An 18731-nucleotide genomic window follows, 5' to 3' on the forward strand; every position below is an offset into this window, starting at 1 on the left:
ACCCAAGGATATATTTTTTCCATTGCTTTTTAGAGAGAGTGGAAAGGAGGGAGGGAGGGAGGGAGGAAGGGGGGGAGAGAGAGAGAGAGAGAGAGAGAGAGAGAAATATCGATGTGAGACATGTCGATTGATTGCCTCCTACATGAGCCCCAAATGGGACCAGGGAATCTAACCTGTAACCTAGGTACGTGCCCTTGACCTAGAATCGACTGCTTGATTCCCTTTTGTGTATGGGCTGACATTCTAACCACTGAACTACACCGACCAGGGCAGTAGCCCACCATTTTACATGGATTGCCTACTTGTTGTCACCGTCTTCCTATGGGAATGACAGTCACTGTGGACCTACTATGTGCCATCTCATGGGCCAGCAGTTCCAGTCATGTGTTCTCAAATTACCCTGGAGAGGTGGTCTCTGGAGTCCAGATACTAAAGTTCATTTCCTAATTGTGGGATATTGAGCAAGATGCTTAGCCAGGTGAGGCTGTCTCCTTGCCTGCATAACGGGAATGTGAGCAATATCCATCTCATAGAACCTCTATGAGAAACACACGCGACCACGTGAGTAACAGTCCCAGCGCAGCACCCGGTGTATAGTGCTCAGAAAACGGTCGCTGCCCTTATGGTCGTTCTGTTTACTTTCGTTGCTGATCGTTTTATCAACCTCCTACGTCTGGCCTCACTCATCTCTGAGCTAACCCTTCCCCGAACAAGCCTGGTCTCCGCGGTTGGGCACTGACAGGCCGAGGGGCTGGTAGAGGGCCGGGAGCCATTCTCACAGACTTCCCGTTCATGTCACACAGATTTTGGATGCTGACTGGGATGACCTGTGGGACCAGTTCGACGAGCGGCGGTATCTGAATGCCAAAAAGTGGCGCGTGGGTGACGATCCCTATAAGCTGCATGCTTTCAACCAGCGGGAGAGCGAGCGGATCTCCAGCACCCGGGCCATCCCGGATACTCGCCACCTGAGGTATTGCTCCTTCTCTGTCACTCTCTCCCCATCCCTGTAGTCATGACACATCAACAGCAGGCTCGCTTTGTGCAGTGCCCGGTGCCAGGTACTGGGGCAGGCAAACCATTTGTTGCCAGTTGGTTGCTGGAGGGTATACATATGATGTGGTAATTCACACGGTCTATGCTGCTCATTGTTGTGAGAAGGTGGGAGACTCCTTTCGCCGGCAGCAGGGACTGGAAGTCCCTTGCAAACAGAGACCCAGGGGATGGACTCTACCTAGAACATCCCCTGCTGCTGGCCTGAAAGCTTCGTAAAGTCAGAGTCTTCTAAAATCCCCTAGCACTGATCCTGGTCCTTGGTGTCCGATAGAATTTTATTTGAATATCAGGCTATTGATTTCCCTGAGCAGAGATTACAGATAGAAGAACGGGGGAGAGGAAGGAGACAGAACGCTGAGAAGCCCCACTGGGTCTCAGTCTGGTGGTGTCTCTCCTGTCCGGAGTCCAGGTGCCAAGCCCAGAGGGGCAAAGAGACGCCTCCTGGCCAGAAAAGCAGCTGGGGCCTCTGGGTGAGAGCCGTGGGGAACGTGCCCCTGAATGCTCTCCCCTGCGGCAGGCAGGCTTTGGGGATTTCCTGAGTAGGCAGGCACGCAGGAGACCCTGAGCAGGATGGATTTCTGCATTCACCTATTCTATGACCTGAGAAGCAGAAATGAGAGAATTTTACAAAGGCCAAGTGTCCATGGGGTTTGAAGAACTGAGTCTGTCCCCACAGATCTAGGTTCCCCTGGTCCCATCCTGGGCTCTGCAACTAAACCCAGTGAGTTCTGTCTGTTCAGTAGTGTGATCTGCTGGGATCACAGCAAGAGGAGGAGAGAGGTTTTAGGTGAAACCCAGACACCCTTTAGGAAGACAAAAAGGGAAAGTGTACCAGCCATACGTCATCCTCGGGACACTCACCTTGCCCTGTGGGAGCTAGGCTTGTGTTACTCAGAGCATTTCAGATTTATGGATCCTAATCGGAAAGAGCAGGAAGGGGAGAGGACAGGGGATTGGGAATAAGGGCAAGCACCTGGGACTAGGCAGTTATGGCAGGGGTGTTGAGCACCTACTGTGTGCAAGGCCCCAGGCTAGCACTGTGAGAGGCCACCAATTGGATCAGCCATCTCTAGGCGGAGTGGTAAAGGGCTGATTGTGCCCACATCACTTGTGTGGGGTTGGAAGTTCCAGAGACTGCCAGCAAAGCCTGGTATTCTCCCCTCAAATGGGCCCCATTGCGGGGTGACCTATCTATAGGGTCTCCCACTTCCGACCCTTGCCTCCCAGGGAACCTGTGTCCCTGAGGTTGAAGACACCAGCTAAGTCCAGAATCCTTCCATGGGTCCAGCCTCTCCGCTCTGTACTGACTTCACCCTGCTTTGATGCCCGAAGGCAGAACCAAGCAGAAGGCAGTACAGCCCAGGGGTGAAGGGCACAGACTCTGGGATCAGATCACCCTGTTTCCAGCCATGGCTGTGCCATGGACTTAGCTCAGGGAAGGCACCAATGCCTGGCATCTCTGGATTGCAACTTCCTCTTTTGAAAAATAGGGATAAATAGAACAATGAATGATACCCACCTACTGCGATTTTTGTAAGGATCAAATAAAATACATGTAAAGTACTTACTTACTCCATAGTAAATAGTCAAAACATTTCCATTGTAGTTAGTATTACAGGCTATGAGCAAGCTGACACTGCAGGGCCTGGAATGGAAGGGGAGGGCTCTCCTGAGAAAACTGAAGATGCTCAGGCAAGAGATGCACCCAGACCCCAGGTATCAGGGAGGAGCACTAGGAAGATCACTAAGTTGTCCGGAGTGGTGGTGGGCAGGGAGGGACAGAAGAGAGTTTCAAGGTTGAGTTCAACGCTAGAGAAATGGGAGCAGTGAAGTCAACCCCATACATATGGGCGTGGAGTGTGGACATGAGCATGAGCCTCAGCAGTTTTCAATCCCGGCCTCCTTAGAAGAACCACATGGCAGCTTTTTAAAAACGCTGATACCCAGACTCGGACCAGCTAACGTCTCTTGTCTAAGCTCCCCAGGTGATTCTAACGAGTCAGGGTTAAGAACCGCTGCTCCAGGTAGGTATTTCTCACACTTAAATAGGCAAGCTAACAAATCACGTGAGGATGTTGTTTATCTCTGATTCGGCAGATCTGGGGTAGGGCCTGGGGTCTGCATTTCTAACAAGCTTCTTGGCAACGCTGATGCCACCGGTCCTTGGAGCACACTTTGAATAGCAAGGACCCAGAACAACAATTCTCCAAGTTGGTTCCACAAACTAACAGCCCAACAGCAACTGGCATCACTTGGGAACTAGTTAGAAATGCAACTAGTTCCCAGAACTACAGAATCAGAAACCCTGGGGGTGCAGACTAGCAACCTATATCTTGACAAGCACGACAGGTTATTATTCTGATGCCCGCTCACGTTTGAAAACCACAGGGCATCAGCTTATTCTTGTTTTTGTGGGTCAGATGAAGTCTATGGGTGGACTGGTCCAGCTGGAAGACTCGGGGTTTGAGTAGAAAGTAAAGGAACTGGAATAAGGCCACCAACCTCCCCACATGCTGCAGCCCTCTTCCTCCATCCAGGTGCCAGGCCTTCCGTCTCAGGCCATGTGCTGACCTTTGGCTTCTCTGGTTCCTTCCTTCTTCTCCCCCTTCTCCCAGTCCCTTCAACCACAGACTCTCTACGTAGCCATCCTCCAGGCAGCTGACATCACCTTCACCAAGAAGCTCCTACTGTGGGGCCACTCCTGGACAGATGGCCATTGGTCCACAGGGGACTCCTGGCTCCTTTGTGGGACCCAACCCCACTGATACAGGCTTTCCTCCCACTGGCCCTCTTTTCTATTCCCATCATGCCTTGCCTCTAAGGTTCTACTAGTTATGACACCAATTGCCCTCTAGGGGGAGTGATATTTGATAACATCCTCAGTGCCTGGTGTGTGATAAGAATTCAATAAATGTTGTTGAACCAATAATGAAAGGGAGAGTACTAAGAGTGGAAAGATAATTTACTTCCCCCTCCCATCTGCCGTCTGAGCAAAGAGGAGAGAGGAGCTAAAAGACACCTCTTCCTCTTATCCATCCATCCTCGGGGTATTCAGATGAGGGATCTGGAGAACAGAATCAGTTAAAGGGAAAAGGCTTTTTCCCTGAAAACGTTCTCATTACTGAAAAGAGAAGAGGGAAGACACAGCCTGTGGGAGGGGTCTGAGCTTATTAAGCTTACTTCCAATTTTCTCACCACAGTAATTGGATTCTGATTTATAGGACGCGTTTGGACAGCGCCTGGAACAGAACTATTAGCTGAGCATTAGAACAGGGCTGCCGAGAGGGCAGGCGCTGGGTGAACCGCCTGGGGATCCAAGATGCAGCAGGTGGAGGGAGGACGGGGAGAAGGAGGGATATGCGGGGCAGCTTTTCACCCAGCAGGCGGCTGTGCTGATCGAAAAGCCTAGTGCATTGCAGAGTGGAACCCCTGCAAGCAAGCCATGGTGTGATGTCATGTGTTAGGAGAAGCCCCAGAGAGGCCGAGGGCTTAGGTTCCTTGTATGGAGAAGGGCACCGTTGCCACTTTTCCCTTGGGCCTTTGCCCCTGGAGCCCACGGTATTTTGGAGGCAGCCAGTTTGGTATAATTGGGGAGAGGGATAGGAGAAGATAAGACTGGGGCAGCCATCAGACTCCACTTTCCCAGGGCTTAAGGGGAACACGGGGTGGGCAGTGAGTGAGCCCGCACACAGGGTGGTTTGGAAAGCATGCATAGTTTCCATTGATCCCCTATTCATTCCCCCTTTGGGGTTAACGACCTCCCCTCACCCACCGCACCCCTTCTATAATGTTTGACATTTGCACCTAAAATTGCGACCTGGTGTCATCGGCCTTCGGACACAAGTTTGGTGTGTCTGGGTATCGCCCTCTTCCCAATTCATCGCCCTGTGAGAGGAGGGGGGATGAGGTAACCAGCAATGGCCTTCCGCACCTCCCTGCTCCTCTCCTGGCTGTGTCTTCTCATCTGTAGTTGGATTCGAAGCCTCATCATTCTGTAAGTCACCACACAATTGTAGATCAGTTCACTTTCCCATGGTTGGTCTTTCCCACCCAGATATTTACACATAGACACACACACTGCTTTCCCAGCCTGCCTCAGGGCATCCTAACTCTAAATTGCCCCCTAAGGCCCACAGCTCTGTTAACACCGATGAAAGCTTTAACTTCCAGGACACTGCCTGGGTTCTGTGGGGCCACAAGGAGGAATAAGTCGTGGCCACCTATGTCCAGGAGAGGGGGTGGTATGCCCTAAATAACTTACAATGTAAGGGAGAGGCAGCATCTAGCTGGGGTGGGTCTGAGAAGATGTCCCAGGGGAGTCCTGCTGTCTATAAATCATTGACTGACCCAACAAACACTCTTCGATGTCTTGCCCTCCCCCCGCCCCTGCCATCCTGGTGACAACAGCTGGATCTGCCATCATCCAAGTAACACATAAGACATCTGGCAGCCAAGAGGCCCTGCAATGGGGCACACCTCTCTAGGAGGGAGGAAATATTTTGATGAAGCAAATGTATATTTTTGCTGTCTCCCAGCAATACTTATTACAGGGTTGCTTTGATTGCAGGGGAGCAGGTAGCAGGGTGGACTGAGCCCAGGACCGTGGCTGGAAGGAGTTGGAGCTGGGAAGCCCCACAAAGTCACCTCCTCCTGGCCCGGCTGCTCTGCTTGTTCCCCTCAGTACGTTCTCCAGGCCTTCGCCCAGCCCAGTGCCGTGCTAAACGGTTCAGACAGCGGGATGCCTATTGCTTGCCTAGAGGGAAAATTCCACACTTCAGTACATCTCCCTGGGAGGACATTTTTCCTTTGCTCCTTTTCATCCTGGGCAATGAAGGAGCGGTGGCCCAGCCTGGGCTCGCATTCCTCCCTCCTTGTATTTACTCGGTTGGAAAGGCTGCCAAAGATCATCATCATTTCTTTCCTTGTACTCGTCACTTAGCCGTAATAGGATAAAAATCTTTACGGCTGGAACAGCTAAGGATAAAAAATGTTCATATTCCCTCAGAGTCAAGGCTGCTCCACCAGCTCAGCACAGAGTTGGTGATGCCACATCAAGGTGGCGGGGAGGGGAGGGAGGGGGGAAACCCATCATAGACACTTAGCTTTTGCAAACGAGCTCCCGTCTGCTGCCTCCTGGCCCCTCCTGTGCACCGTTTCTCAATACAGGAGTTTGTGAGCCTGTTGGCAGCGGCTCTGAGTGCACTTCACCCCAGAGCACCTCAGCCTTTCGGGGAGCTTTGGGAGGGGGCAGCGGGAAGAGTTTCTGAACATCCTGGAGAACCCTGTCTGCCGCCCCGGGCAGCTGTTTGAGCGCCATTAGGGCCTTGGATTGGGTCCTCACCAGGGTGGGGGCAAGAAAGACCACAGAGGCCCTAGCTGGTTTGGCTCAGTGGATAGAGCGTCGGCCTGTGGACTGAAGGGTCCTGGTTCCATTCTGGTCAAGGGCACATACCTAGGTTGTGGGCTCAATTCCCAGTAGGGGGTGGGCAGGGGGCAGCCAATCAATACTCTTTCATCATTGATGTTTCTCTCTCTCCCTCTCCCTTCCTCTCTGAAATTAATAATATATTTAAAAGGAAAGAAGGAAAGGAAGACCACAGAGGCTGAGATAGTAGGTACCTCTGGGCCAGGATTCTTTTACTCCCAGTCCCCTGAGTCTCTACTTACCGCCCCTCCCGCCACTACCTGCTCTGTGAGTTTCAGACAAATTTCCCCAAGAGGCAGCTCAGCCTTTGAAAGGGGACCAGTCAAGAAAACCTGCTGAGAATTCATCTGTACAAACCTCATTCATTCATTCATTTTCCTATTGATGTGCTCATTCATTCGCTCAACACATTTATTGAGCACTAACCACATGGCCAGCTCTATGCTAGGAATTGCTCCCCACTCCCCAGGAGCTCGGGGACTAGTGAGAGAAATGCCTTGGATTGTGGGATGATGTAGGGGAAACTTGGGGTCATGTTATGGCAAAGTCTTGAATTCAGGGTAAGGAGCTTAGAGTTAATTCTGTAAACATCGGAATGCTTTGACGCTCGTACTGTCATTGCCTCCTCATCATGATGATACCGGAACTGGTGAGCAAGAATTCTTCCTGGGGCTATGTCTCATGGAATCGAAGAATGAAGCCGCAGACCAGATGCATTCAAAGAAGGCAGGAGTTTATTGCAAACAAACACAGGCTACCTGCTCAGGAGGGGGATTTAAATGGGCTGCCCCAACGCATTCTGCTCTTCCCTTTATAGCTGCTAACGGCCCGCTCTTTATCTATCTGTGCCATTCTCTATTAGTTCCTGGCCTTTTTGCAATATTTTGTTTTGCACTTGCAAGAAAAACATCCTAGTTTTAGAACACCCCGTTATTCTGCTATCCAACCTGTTTTTCTGCCATCCTGTTTCTTGCAAAACACATTTTTTGTTTGTTTTAGCTGGTTCTACAATTCATACTTCTTCTATCCCTTACCCTATCTACCTAATTCCGCTTTAACTCCTTTCAATGACAACTCCAAGAGATGCCCTCAGCAACACACTCCTGCCAGCACCACATTCTGGGAGCTCCTGCCAGGGGATGGGGACAAAGGTAGGACTGAGCAGAAGTGTGCTGGGCAGCAGTGATGTACCCCCAACCCCAAGAGACAGTGGGCAACAACACAGTACCAGCTTGGCTTGAACTGAGTGCTCACCCTAGAGGTGGAGATTAATGTGGGATCTTGGCTGCATCCTCAAGGAGGAGGTATTGGGTCTTACACTGGGGAGGTTGTTGTAAGGTGAGGTGGAAGGGATGAGAAGCAAGAATTGGTCCGGAAGGAAAAGGAGCTGGTGGGGACCTAGAAAAGGGGTCTGTCCGCCACCCGCAAACTAAGTGTTGGGTTTCAGGATTGAGCACTAGCACTGGCCATGGAGACTTGGACGAAAGAGCAAGACTACTAGCAGATTAACCACATACCTAGACAAGGAGATTCAGGATCAGAGAGTTAAGGGACTTGACCAAGGCCAACACAGCTAGTCAGTGCTTGGCTAAAACTCAAAATCAAGTTTTCAGATTCTAGGTATTTTAGTGTCCCCCCCCCCACCAAAAAAAATTTATACATACTTTGAATGATTATAAAGTCAGTATTCATTTGATTATAAAGTCATACTGTTCATTTCCAAAATTTAAAATAATCTACAGAAATGAATAAATTTTTTTGTCAAAGCCTGTTTTCAAACTGATGACCATTCTGGTCCAGGCACTGCTGATAACTCGAAGCAATGGAATCACAAACATCAAGAATCATTTTGTTTGATATTTGTGCACCCTCCGCTCATCAACTGTTGCTGGTTTTGTACCATAAACTTGACATTTTATGTATCCCCATAAAAACAGTCTAGTGCAAGCATATCAAACTCACAGGCTAACACAATAAAGGAGGCATGCGGCCTGCGGGCCACGAGTTTGACATGCTTGTTCTAGTGGCACGTTAGGATAAATTTTTCCCCCCCAAAGCTTAGTCTGGCTTTACCCGTCATTTCAAATCAGTTAAACCTGAAAAGGAGTTAAAATTAAGTGAGTTATCAGCTGTTAAAGTGTGTATACCTTTTTGGGACACTTTGAATAATTATAAAGGCAGCATACACCTTCAACTGTGTTTTAAAATTTCCAGTAGCATTTTAGGGTGCATTTCCTTTGTTCCAAAGCTTTGACTAAAAAGAAGGAAACGTCAATTGAGCTATCAGCTATTAAAATGTGTATACATGTTTTGGGGACACCTGTATATTATTCTGTCATAAGCATAAAACTCCTGTTATGTCCAAGTTCACTGAGTGTGTGTGTGTGTGTGTGTGTGTGTGTGGCTTGTGCTTGTGGGACAAGGAGAAGAGATGATGCATGAAGATTCTGAGTTTCCCAGTTAGGTAGTTTGACACATCTATTGTAGCTTTTAGCTTTGCTTGGAGGCACAGATACAACATATATCAATTAGCTTTTGTCAATTGTCGTTTCTGGTGTTCTGTCACCAAGGCCGAGTTCTAACGGGCGGGTAACCCAAGGAGAACCTGTGCCTTTGAAAACTACTAAACGGCCTTAGTTCTGGGGGCAGATGTCCCTTCCTCCTCCCTGGGTTTGCCTCCTTTATGACACATGGCCTGAGGAAAGAGGCAATGGAAAGGTGTAGAAAAAGATAGAGAAGTAAATTCATTGCCCAGGATGGAAAGCTGATTTGGAATTAAATAATTCCCATGAAAAATGCATCCTGAAAATTAGGGAGTATAAGGCTATTAGGGATTTATCAGGAGACAAGCACTCCACACGCGTGTTTTCATGGAGCTTATATTTCCCAAGTGAGCAAATGCCCAGCTGGGTGGGTGGGTCACCCTGGCGGAGACTGTCCCCTTAAGTTAGCCTTGGAACTCAGCCCTCGCCCGGGTGCTCAGGGCCGGTAATGCCAGGGGAAGGCGGCAGAGGAGAGGCTGGGTTTGCACTCTTTATTCTGGGATGTTGTCTTTAGCGCTATGGGACTCCAGGGTGGCTGGAGTGCTCGGGGGAGGAGAAGGCATTGTTGCTGCATAGTACTCCTTTGGGTGAGTATATTACAATGTATATCTCTAATCTACTGTGAATGCTCATTTGGGGTTTTCCGGAGAGGGGCTCTTATGAACCAAGCCGGAAGCCTTTTAGTCTGTTTTCTCTTCTGATTGTTTTGTCCTGTGTCTCAGCAGTGTGATAAAGGGGTGGTGGCGGGGGGGGGGGGGGTGGCGGGGCACTAGGCTGAACCTGGGAAGACTTGTGTTCTGTCTAGGATATCGCCAGACCCTTCAGCAATCTGCTGCCCCTTTCCTCCTGTAAGAAGAGAGAAGTAGCTCCAAGATGGTTATTAAGGTCACTTCCAGCTCTCTGCTGGTTGAAAATACTTCTGGCCAGGAGGACGTGTGCGAACTGACTTAGGAGCTGAGTCCGATTGGAGGCTATTTCCAGATGCGTGACTCCCCCAGCTCAGCGCAGCTCCCCTCCCCCACACCCTGGCTTAATATTTCCCTTCACACACCTCCCTGCCCCCACAGGACACGAGGACCTGCCAAACCATTAGAGCTGCCCTTCGTCACTGCCGCCGTGTCCACTCCTCCTGCAGCCTCCCCGGCACCCTTGTGCCTGCCACTCGGCAGAGGTCAGCAGACCCCCTGGTGGCTTAAGATACAAATGTAAGCTGGTGTGACACGGTCTCTGCTTATCTGAAGGCCCCAGGATCTATTAAGCACAGAACAGCAGAGCTGTTTGCTCCTGGACTTGGCACATCACGTGGAGGGCAGCCTGCCTGCAAACTGGTGACCTGCCCACAGTTTTCACTTGGAATAAGGAGTTGGCACAGGCGGACTTTCCCCTTTAAAACCCAGAGCACTGCTGTGTTCGGCTACCGTTCCCCCAGGGCTCTAGAGAGCCCCTGGCTTGGTGCGTGCGATACACCACATGGTCTCCAAGGCCAGAGGGAAATTGAGCGGGAGTCCTTGGAATAAGAACAATCGCACCTTATAATTATGTGAGATTTTACAAAACGCTCTCACATCTCCGGCTCACAGTGTCCTCAGTAGCCCTTGGGGTGAGGGGTCATCGCTGTTTCACAAGGAAGGAAACTGAGGCCCGGGCAAGGTAACTAGTTAGCAGGAGACCTAGCTGTGTGAGCTGGGAGGTAGCGCACCTCTTCCAGTTACTATCTGGTCTTTGTGTACGTAACTCAAACTCCCTGAGCCTCGGTTTCCTCAGGGGAATAATAATGGTACCAGGGTTGCTGTGAGGGGGCCCATCCGCAGTCCGTGTCAAAGGCTGACACAGTCTTTGTCCTCGGGTGACACTGGGTGACTGTGTTAGCCGTGGTGATGAGCAGTCAATGGGTGTTGTATTGGGATCAGCATTAGCACACAGGCCCTGCCATGTCTTCACCGCTCCACAGCCGTGGGTAAAAGCAGGCTGAGAGGCAGGGCGGAAGGATGACAGCTCCGGAGGGGAAGGGGGGATGTGCATGAGTTTGGAGAGGTCCTGGTTTAGCACCCTGTCCCCTGTCTCTGAGTTGGGCTGCACTCCAAGAACAAGGCAGGGCAGGGTGGGGGGAACAAGGCGGGCACAGAGCTTCCTGCCTCAGCCTCAGCCCCCTGCACCAACACTTAACTTCTGCCTGAATGTCACACTTACTTTGAAAACTGGGAGGCAAAGTAAGCGATGAGGCAACTGCGATGCAGGCCTGGTGCAGTTCATGCTTTTAAGATGCTGGGGAAAGAAGCCAAGGCCAGCAGAGGGAGTGACGGAAGGGCGGGGGCCAGGAAGCGCAGAATGTGTTTGATGGGAGATGAAAAGAGCAGAGAGGAGATGACAGCTGTGGGTGGGAGAAGCTGTGGCAGGGAGGCTGGCTGCCGTGAGACAGTGGGATGGAGCCATGCGATCGGCGGGGCCTGGGGGCGGCTGCAGAGCTAACTGAAGGCTGTGTGATGTGGCCGGAGAAGGGCTCCCTGAGGCACGGAGGAGCCAGGGGTTCCCGCTGGGCTAGCCAACGCCCCTGGTGGTTATCCTTGGTGTTTCTGATGTAACAAGAGGAAACTCGTATATTTGATTGGAGGTTATTGTATTCAGACAGCTCTCACCCTCTGCCCTCGCCTGACCCTCACAACGACCTTGAAGCTAGCCAGAGCAGGCATTGCTCCATCCTCCTGCCTCCCCACTCCTCCCTGTCTCTCCTTGATTCATCAGACAGATACGTGACTGATTCCTTCCTGGAGCCTCTCTGAGCCTGCCTGGACCGTCTCTCGAGACACCAAGCACCCAGGTCGCTCTCCCCTGCCTCATCTCAGAGCAAGCCCCGCCGTTCACCCTTTGACCCCAGCCCCAATCCTTGGAGTCCTATTCGTCTCTTACCTCATTTTGTTGAGTCTACCTCCTAGATAGCTCTTGACCCCTGACCTTGCCGCCATGCTCATTTGCTGTCCCCTCTCACCTGGGTGACTGCAGCAGGACCCAGCTCCCCTCCTACTTACCTCTGGCCCCTCACCAGCCCATCCTCCACACTTCGTCCTCCAGAGCTTTCCAAGGGCACACACACCACTCCTCATCCAAAACCTTCAGTGCCATCAGCTCACCCCTCCTCTGAAGGCATGTCCACCCCAGCCAGGCCCTGGCTTTGCAGCTGCCTGCCTGCCTGTCCCCGAGGGTTCACGCCTCCAGATCTTTGCTGCTCTCTCAGTGCAGGCCCTTGCGCCTTTTGGGAATCCAGCTGGCGGGGTCCCCTCTCCAGGAAGACCTCTTGTCTGCTCGGGCTAAGCTCCGTACCTACTCGTCATTCCCATGCTCCCCTCTCAACAGCTCCTATAGCCCAAGTTGCAAGCACCCGTTTGCTTTCCCCTCTCCTTGGAGACCTTGAGCGACTTGGGCAGGGATGCTGATCTTTGTGTCCCTCCAGAGCCTCACACAGTGCCTGCACCCCGCCTCCTCCCCAGTGTCTGCTGAGTAAATATGGACTCAAACTACCTTCTGAAACATCAGGGTTTGGGAGTGCAGGCATGGAAATGAATTCTCAGAACAGAGGGGGAAATCTAATCACGGGAAATTTAAAACCGCATTCACTCAACTAAGAATTCTCTGTTAGCATATAAATCTAAGACCATAATCAGCCAGCTTTATTGAGCAAACTATCCCCCTGACGTGTGTTAGGCACCTTATATATGTTCTCTCAGTTAAGCCCCCCAGTAACTTTGCTGTGATCCTGGTTTTAGAGATGAGGAAATTGACTCAGTCAGCTGAGCAACTTGCCCAGAGGAACTCAAAGTTGAAAAGGGGCTCCTGCCCACCGGGAAGACAGCACAGCCATGCAGACAGGGGTGCGGCCCCAGGCAGCCCGTGAGAAGTGCAGTGGGAGTAGCCGAACCTGGGTCAGACAGTGCACAGCAGTTAGAATGAGGCAGCCTTAGGAAGGAAGCTGGCGGGACGGGAGGTAGGCGTGTGGAGGTTGTGGCCTGGGTTTGCCGGCGGAGGGAACTGTGGGGCAGGGCTGGGGGGTTAACCTGATGCTGGAGGCCTTGAGATGTGGGCACGGTTAGCTTCAGGTAACTACTGAAGACAGAGTTGTGTGAAGAAGTGCAGTATGAAGCTTAATGTGGAAAATGGGGAGGGATGGGATGAAGGGCAGAGCCTGCAAGTGGAAGAACAGGCAGGAGGCTGTTACTGTCCGGCAGGCCGAGGAAGAGAGACTACAAGGAAGCGATGGGGCCGAATTTGGAGTAAATCTGACTCAGGGGTGGGTTGACTGACCAGAGGGGCAGGAAGGTGTGGGAAGCCTTTGCCCTTTACCTTCCCACCCCAGACCTCCCAGGGGGGCGCACCCTTGTGATGTCCTGGAGAAGGAGACGCCGACACTTGCCCCGACCAGGCCATTCCTGAGCTCAGTGTGCTCGGTCGGTGACATCCCCGGAGTCACTAGGCTGCAAGGCTTATCTCAGCTGCTTCAGCCTGAGGACCTCTTCACCCACTAGGCAAAAGGAGGGAGACTCTTCTCTAATTCTTCAGCGGGAAGGTCTGGAAAATATCAGGAACCAGCTCCGAGACTGTCAAGGGGAGCCATCATTCTTTCGCAGGTGACGGATAGCCCAGATTCGGGTTTTCCATCTTTCCAGAACCTCCTCGCCTGAGGCCTTCAAGACCAAAGATGGAGAGAAAGGTCAGTATGAAATAAGGGTTTGCGAGCTGGTGAGTCGGATGACCGCCGGGGTCCTTCTCGTGGAACATGTGAGAGCACAGGGCCGGGAGCCAGGCTCTGGCTTTACACCGAGGCTCTGCTGCCCACTGACCGTGACCTCACAGTCTGCTCCAGAGAGGAAGAGTCACAGCACCTACCGCAGAGAATGACTGTGCAGACTCACAGCCCTTGAAGAATGCCTGAGACACAGCGCGGGTTCAATAAATGTTATCTATTATTGCTACTGAGGAATGTGATTCAAGCAGGGCTAAAATAAGACTGGAAGGAGCCCTAGTCTCAGACACTGAGAAATCCTTTTTAGGAAACATCTCACAAATAGGTGAAATTGGCCCTCCTCCACGCTTGGGGCCCAGCTGGACTCAGCATTTGCCTTTTGAGCACTCTGCCCTGCATGTGCCCACACAGATGCACATGCACATGCGTGCACGCAGCTGCCTTCTGGGTGGTGCTTGGTCGCACCTAACACAGGTCCTGGTGGCGTCCCCAGAGAAGCCTCTTTGCAGCCCCCCGAGGACAGCTCATCTTCCCAGAGAGAAGGCACTGCCGCCTCCACCATGTTCACCAAATGTCAGTGTCCCGCTCACCTCGAAGGGGCAGGTCAGCATAAGAGGCCAAAGTTAGTTGTCTGGAAAAACAAAGGGGCCCTGGTGCAGACTGGAGCAATGGTCATTTCTAGGAGGTCTCAGCTCAGCCACAGGTGTCTGCGTTCTGCAAGTCAGGAGAGCGCCCAGATGGCACGTGACTACATGGGCAGCAGGAGAGCCTGAAAAGATATCGGACCAGAGAGTAGAAAACCAGACTGGCTCGTTAGCATCAAGGACAGAGTTGGAGCTGCCAGAACAAGGAGTGGAGATGGCGGGTCTTCTGGGCTCAGCATCCATGCTGTCTGCAGAGGGTGGCCAGACAGGCTCATCATTAGTGGAACAAACCCTAGATGCCATTTGGTGAGTTAGTACTGATGTGACCCAGGGAGTTGGAGGTGAAGGAAAGAATATGACAGGCATTTTCTTAAAGTTAAATTTTACAATTTAAAGGGTTTTAAATTATTCTGAGATTGCAGACTTTTCTGGTATTTAAATACCCTTTCTTTTATGAAATAATGATAGTAGATGATGGGGTTTCTATAATATATTAGAGGCAAGATGCATGAAATTCATGCAGGGGGCACAGCCCTCAGAGCCCTGGCTTCGTCCGTTCAGTCTAATTAGCATATTAGACTTTTATTATTATAGATTCTTTCCTGCAGAGTGAAATGTTGCAAGCAATGGTCTCTATAATTTAAAAAATATATATTTTTATTGATTTCAGAGAGGAAGGAAGTGGGAAAGAGAGAGAAACATCAATGATGAGAGAGAATCATTGATTGGCTGTCTCCTGTACACCCCCACTGGGGATTGAGCCCAAAACATGGCATGTGCCCTGACCAGGAATTGAACCATGACCTCCTGGCTCATAGGTTGATGCTCAACCACTGAGTAACACCGGCTGGGCTAATTTTTAAATTTTATTTTACTTATATGAAAGAACCCAACATCTGGGAACCAATATCTGACAACTAATGTTGAACTTTTAAATTGTATTATATACAAGCTAAGGTTCAGGAATGATCAAGGGTAACAGCGCCCGATAGAAATTGATGGGAACCTCACATTTAATCTAAATTTTTTTCTGGTAGTCACATTGTTAAAAGAAAAAGAAATTAGTGAAATTAATTTTCATAATATATTTTATTTAACCCAGTGTACCTAAATAGTATCATTTCAACATATAAGCAATGTAAAAAAAAAAGTTTCTGAGATATTTTGCATTCTCTTTTTGTACAAAGTCTTTGAAATCTTGTATTTGATACTTACAATGCATCTCCATTTCAACTCATCTCAAGTGCTCAGTAACCACATGTGGCTAGTGGCTCCGGATTGGACAGAGCGGGCCTGGGAGAAGAGAGTGATGAGCCTATCAGATAGGATTCAGTCTCTCTTGTCTTACTCAAGGAAGTCTCCTTTATCATCTTGAGGACTTCGGTATAGGACAGGAACAGTCTGGCTTTTTTTTTTTTTTTTTTTTTTTGTATCCTGCACGCACCCTGACCAGGGCCTGGGGTGTGGAGGAACCTGCAACCTAGGTATATGCCCTTGACCGGAATCGAACCTGGGACCCTTCGGTCTGCAGACCGATGCACTATCTACTGAGCTAAACCAGCTAGGGCACATCCTGGCTTTTCAAACACGGCCGAGTATTCCCAGTGCAATAGAGAATGGGTCAGAGCTCTTCAGAGGCACCGTGTGACTCCCAGATGTCTACCCGGACAGCCTTAGCCCAGGCTCCCTGTTCTTGCCACGGTGGCTTCATACTCCAACTTCAATTTTCATGACTTATTTGGTCTTTTACTCTGACCTTGGTGTCCCACTCGGCTCACAGCTCTGCAGCTCAATGGAGCTGGTGTCACCCATAACTTAGCAAGATCCATTTCCCCCGGTGGCTTTGTCCCCATGGAAGCCTCAGCTGCTTCCTCCCCCCTCATTCCGTAGACATTTATTGTATGTCTGCTGTGTTTAGTCGCTCTGCTAGGTTACTAACTGAGGTTACAGCTGCAAATAAGTCCTTGCCTCCATTGCAGCTAACGTTCAGCAGAGGAGAGAGAAAAGTACATTGACAAGACTTGGCAATAACTTTCAGTGATGAGGTGAGTACAGGGTCCTGGGGGAGCCCATTGGAAAAGCCTTGGGAGGTCAAGCACTGCTTCCCAGGGGAAATAACTTCCCAGCCAGGATTAGAAGAGGAGAAAGGAGAGAGGAGAATGCATTTCAGACACATGGGAGGGAGGCGGCGCCTTCCTAGGCCCAGAGGGAGAAAGCAGGTCAGGCACAACCTGGCTAGAACGTGGAGGATGTGAAGAGAGGAGTCAGAAGTGGTGCCAGGTCCCTGGGATGGTAAGCTGTGATTAGGAGTTTCAACTTTATTTTGTGAGAAATTTGGACAGCCCTGGCTGGGTAGCTCAGTTGGTTATAGCATCATCCCGGTGCACCAAGGTTGCAGGTTTGATCCCTGGTCAGGGCACATACAAGAATCAACCAATGAATGCATAAATAAGTGGAACAACAAATAGATGTTTCTCTCTCTCAAATCAATAAAAAAATTTTTTAAAAAAACCACAGAAATTTGGACAGTGTTGAAAAGTGATAAAGATTTGCAGTTTGAAAAGATCGTTCTAGTTGCAGTGTCCAAGATAGATCGGAAGGGGATAAAGCCAGCTAGAAGTTGCTGCAGTAATCCATAAAGACATGATGGGAATGTGGAGCAACATCAGGTCCGGAGGTGAAGATGGATGATCGACAGGCCCTACCGTTACCTTGGAGGCCACCAGGAATCAATGAAGGGCCCTTTGAGGACTCTGGGAGCTCATGGGGAGTGGGGGTGGAGTCATGATGCAGTTGCATAGCTCTTCTACCAGGGACCCAAGAGAATTTACCTTTGGGACGTGAGAAACCTGGTAGACCTGTTTTGTTTTGTTTTGTTTTGTCGCTAAGAGTGCCTGTATTCGTTGTCTACTGCTGCATAACAAATTCCCCCAAAACTTAATGGCTTACGCTGATGACGATGTTTACCATCTCACAGTTTCTGTGGGTCAGGAATCCGGGAATGGCTCAGGTAGGTCCTTCCTTCAGGGTCTCTTACTGGCACAATGAAGGTGCAGGCATCACAGGGCATGGCTGACCCTCTTCCAGGCACCCTCACGGGGTTGTTGGCAGGATTCAGTTCTTCACAGGCTGTTGGCCAAAGCCCACACCCAGGTCCTTGCTATATGGGGTTCCCCAGAATGGCAGCTTGCTTCACCAAAGCATGCCCGCCAAAAAGACGGAAGTCACAGTCTTTTGTAATCTAATCGCAAAAGTGACACCCCATTACTTTAGCTGTATCCTGTTCCTTGGAAGCAAGTGGCCAGGTTCAGCTCACACTTACTGGGAGGAGGTCACACAAGGAGGTGGGGACTGGGGGCCACCAGCTGTCCATCACGGCGCCCAATCAACTTCTGTGCAGCTCACTTCCCTGCCCTGCCCCCACTTAAACCCTCCCAGTATCCTGGAATTTAATAACATGCTCGGCAATTCAAAACGTGGCAAGTGTTGGGGAATAGCAGATCTCACTATTATTTTAAGTGTTTTTTATGGGCTGGAGGATTTCTGTAACACGAAGGAAGGGTGGCTATTAAAGCAGGAAACTGGGGCAGTATATGTTTATGAGGACGAGCAAATTAATCTGCATGTGAAATCCCAGGGAAATTGACATGAAATAAAAATTTCATGCTTTACAGTGTATCAGTGTTGCCCATGAAATGAGATTAAAGGGAATTTCTGGTGTTACAGTCATCATACATTTTGGACGGTTTGTGTTTTACCCTTCTAAAGAGTTGAGCTGGAACCTAGAGGCCAGTCGCAGATGCAGCATTTTATAGCTTGAGGTCTTCTCCCCTTCCCCCCCTCCCCCCAAATAGCTAAGAGCAGGCTTCCTTACAGAATGAGCTGGGAATGCATTAGGTGTTCTCAGCTCTAAAAACTAAATCGATTCTAAACGCTGGCAGCATGTTCACTGTTCCTGTCCTCGGGGGACTGGCATTCTGGGAAGGTCCCTGGGCCAGGAGCTTTCCCTTCTCATCCTTTCTTCCTCACACACATCAGTTTTGGTGGCAGGAGAAATGAGGGGAGGAGGGAGGGAGGAAGTACCCTGCTGCCTGCATCTGGGAATCCACAGATGGCTGCTCCTTAGGGGACAGACAGTGTTCTCCCAGGAAACCACCCCACTTTGTGTCACGTGTCTGTATTCCCCTTGGCCTTTGTGGCCGTAGAGCTCAGGAAATGGGACACACGGAAAGGGAACGCCTTGGTCTCCTCTGCCTGGGTCTCAGCTCATAGTGTGCACTGCAGCTCCAGGAGTCAGAGGGACCAACCACAGCTTTCTGTTTAGGAGC

General features: G+C 50.4%; 1 protein-coding gene across 1 annotated transcript in view; it reads left to right on the forward strand.

The window, feature by feature from the left end:
• Positions 1-18731, forward strand: part of GALNT14 (polypeptide N-acetylgalactosaminyltransferase 14) — a 186202-nt gene that overhangs the window by 118858 nt on the left and 48613 nt on the right. Inside the window, exon 2 of the mRNA XM_059660749.1 lies at positions 804-973. Coding sequence (XP_059516732.1) covers positions 804-973 — 170 coding nt within the window. The remainder of the gene's footprint in view (positions 1-803; positions 974-18731) is intronic.

The sequence above is a fragment of the Myotis daubentonii genome, chromosome 12, assembly GCF_963259705.1.
Source record: "Myotis daubentonii chromosome 12, mMyoDau2.1, whole genome shotgun sequence".
Lineage (NCBI taxonomy): Eukaryota > Metazoa > Chordata > Mammalia > Chiroptera > Vespertilionidae > Myotis > Myotis daubentonii.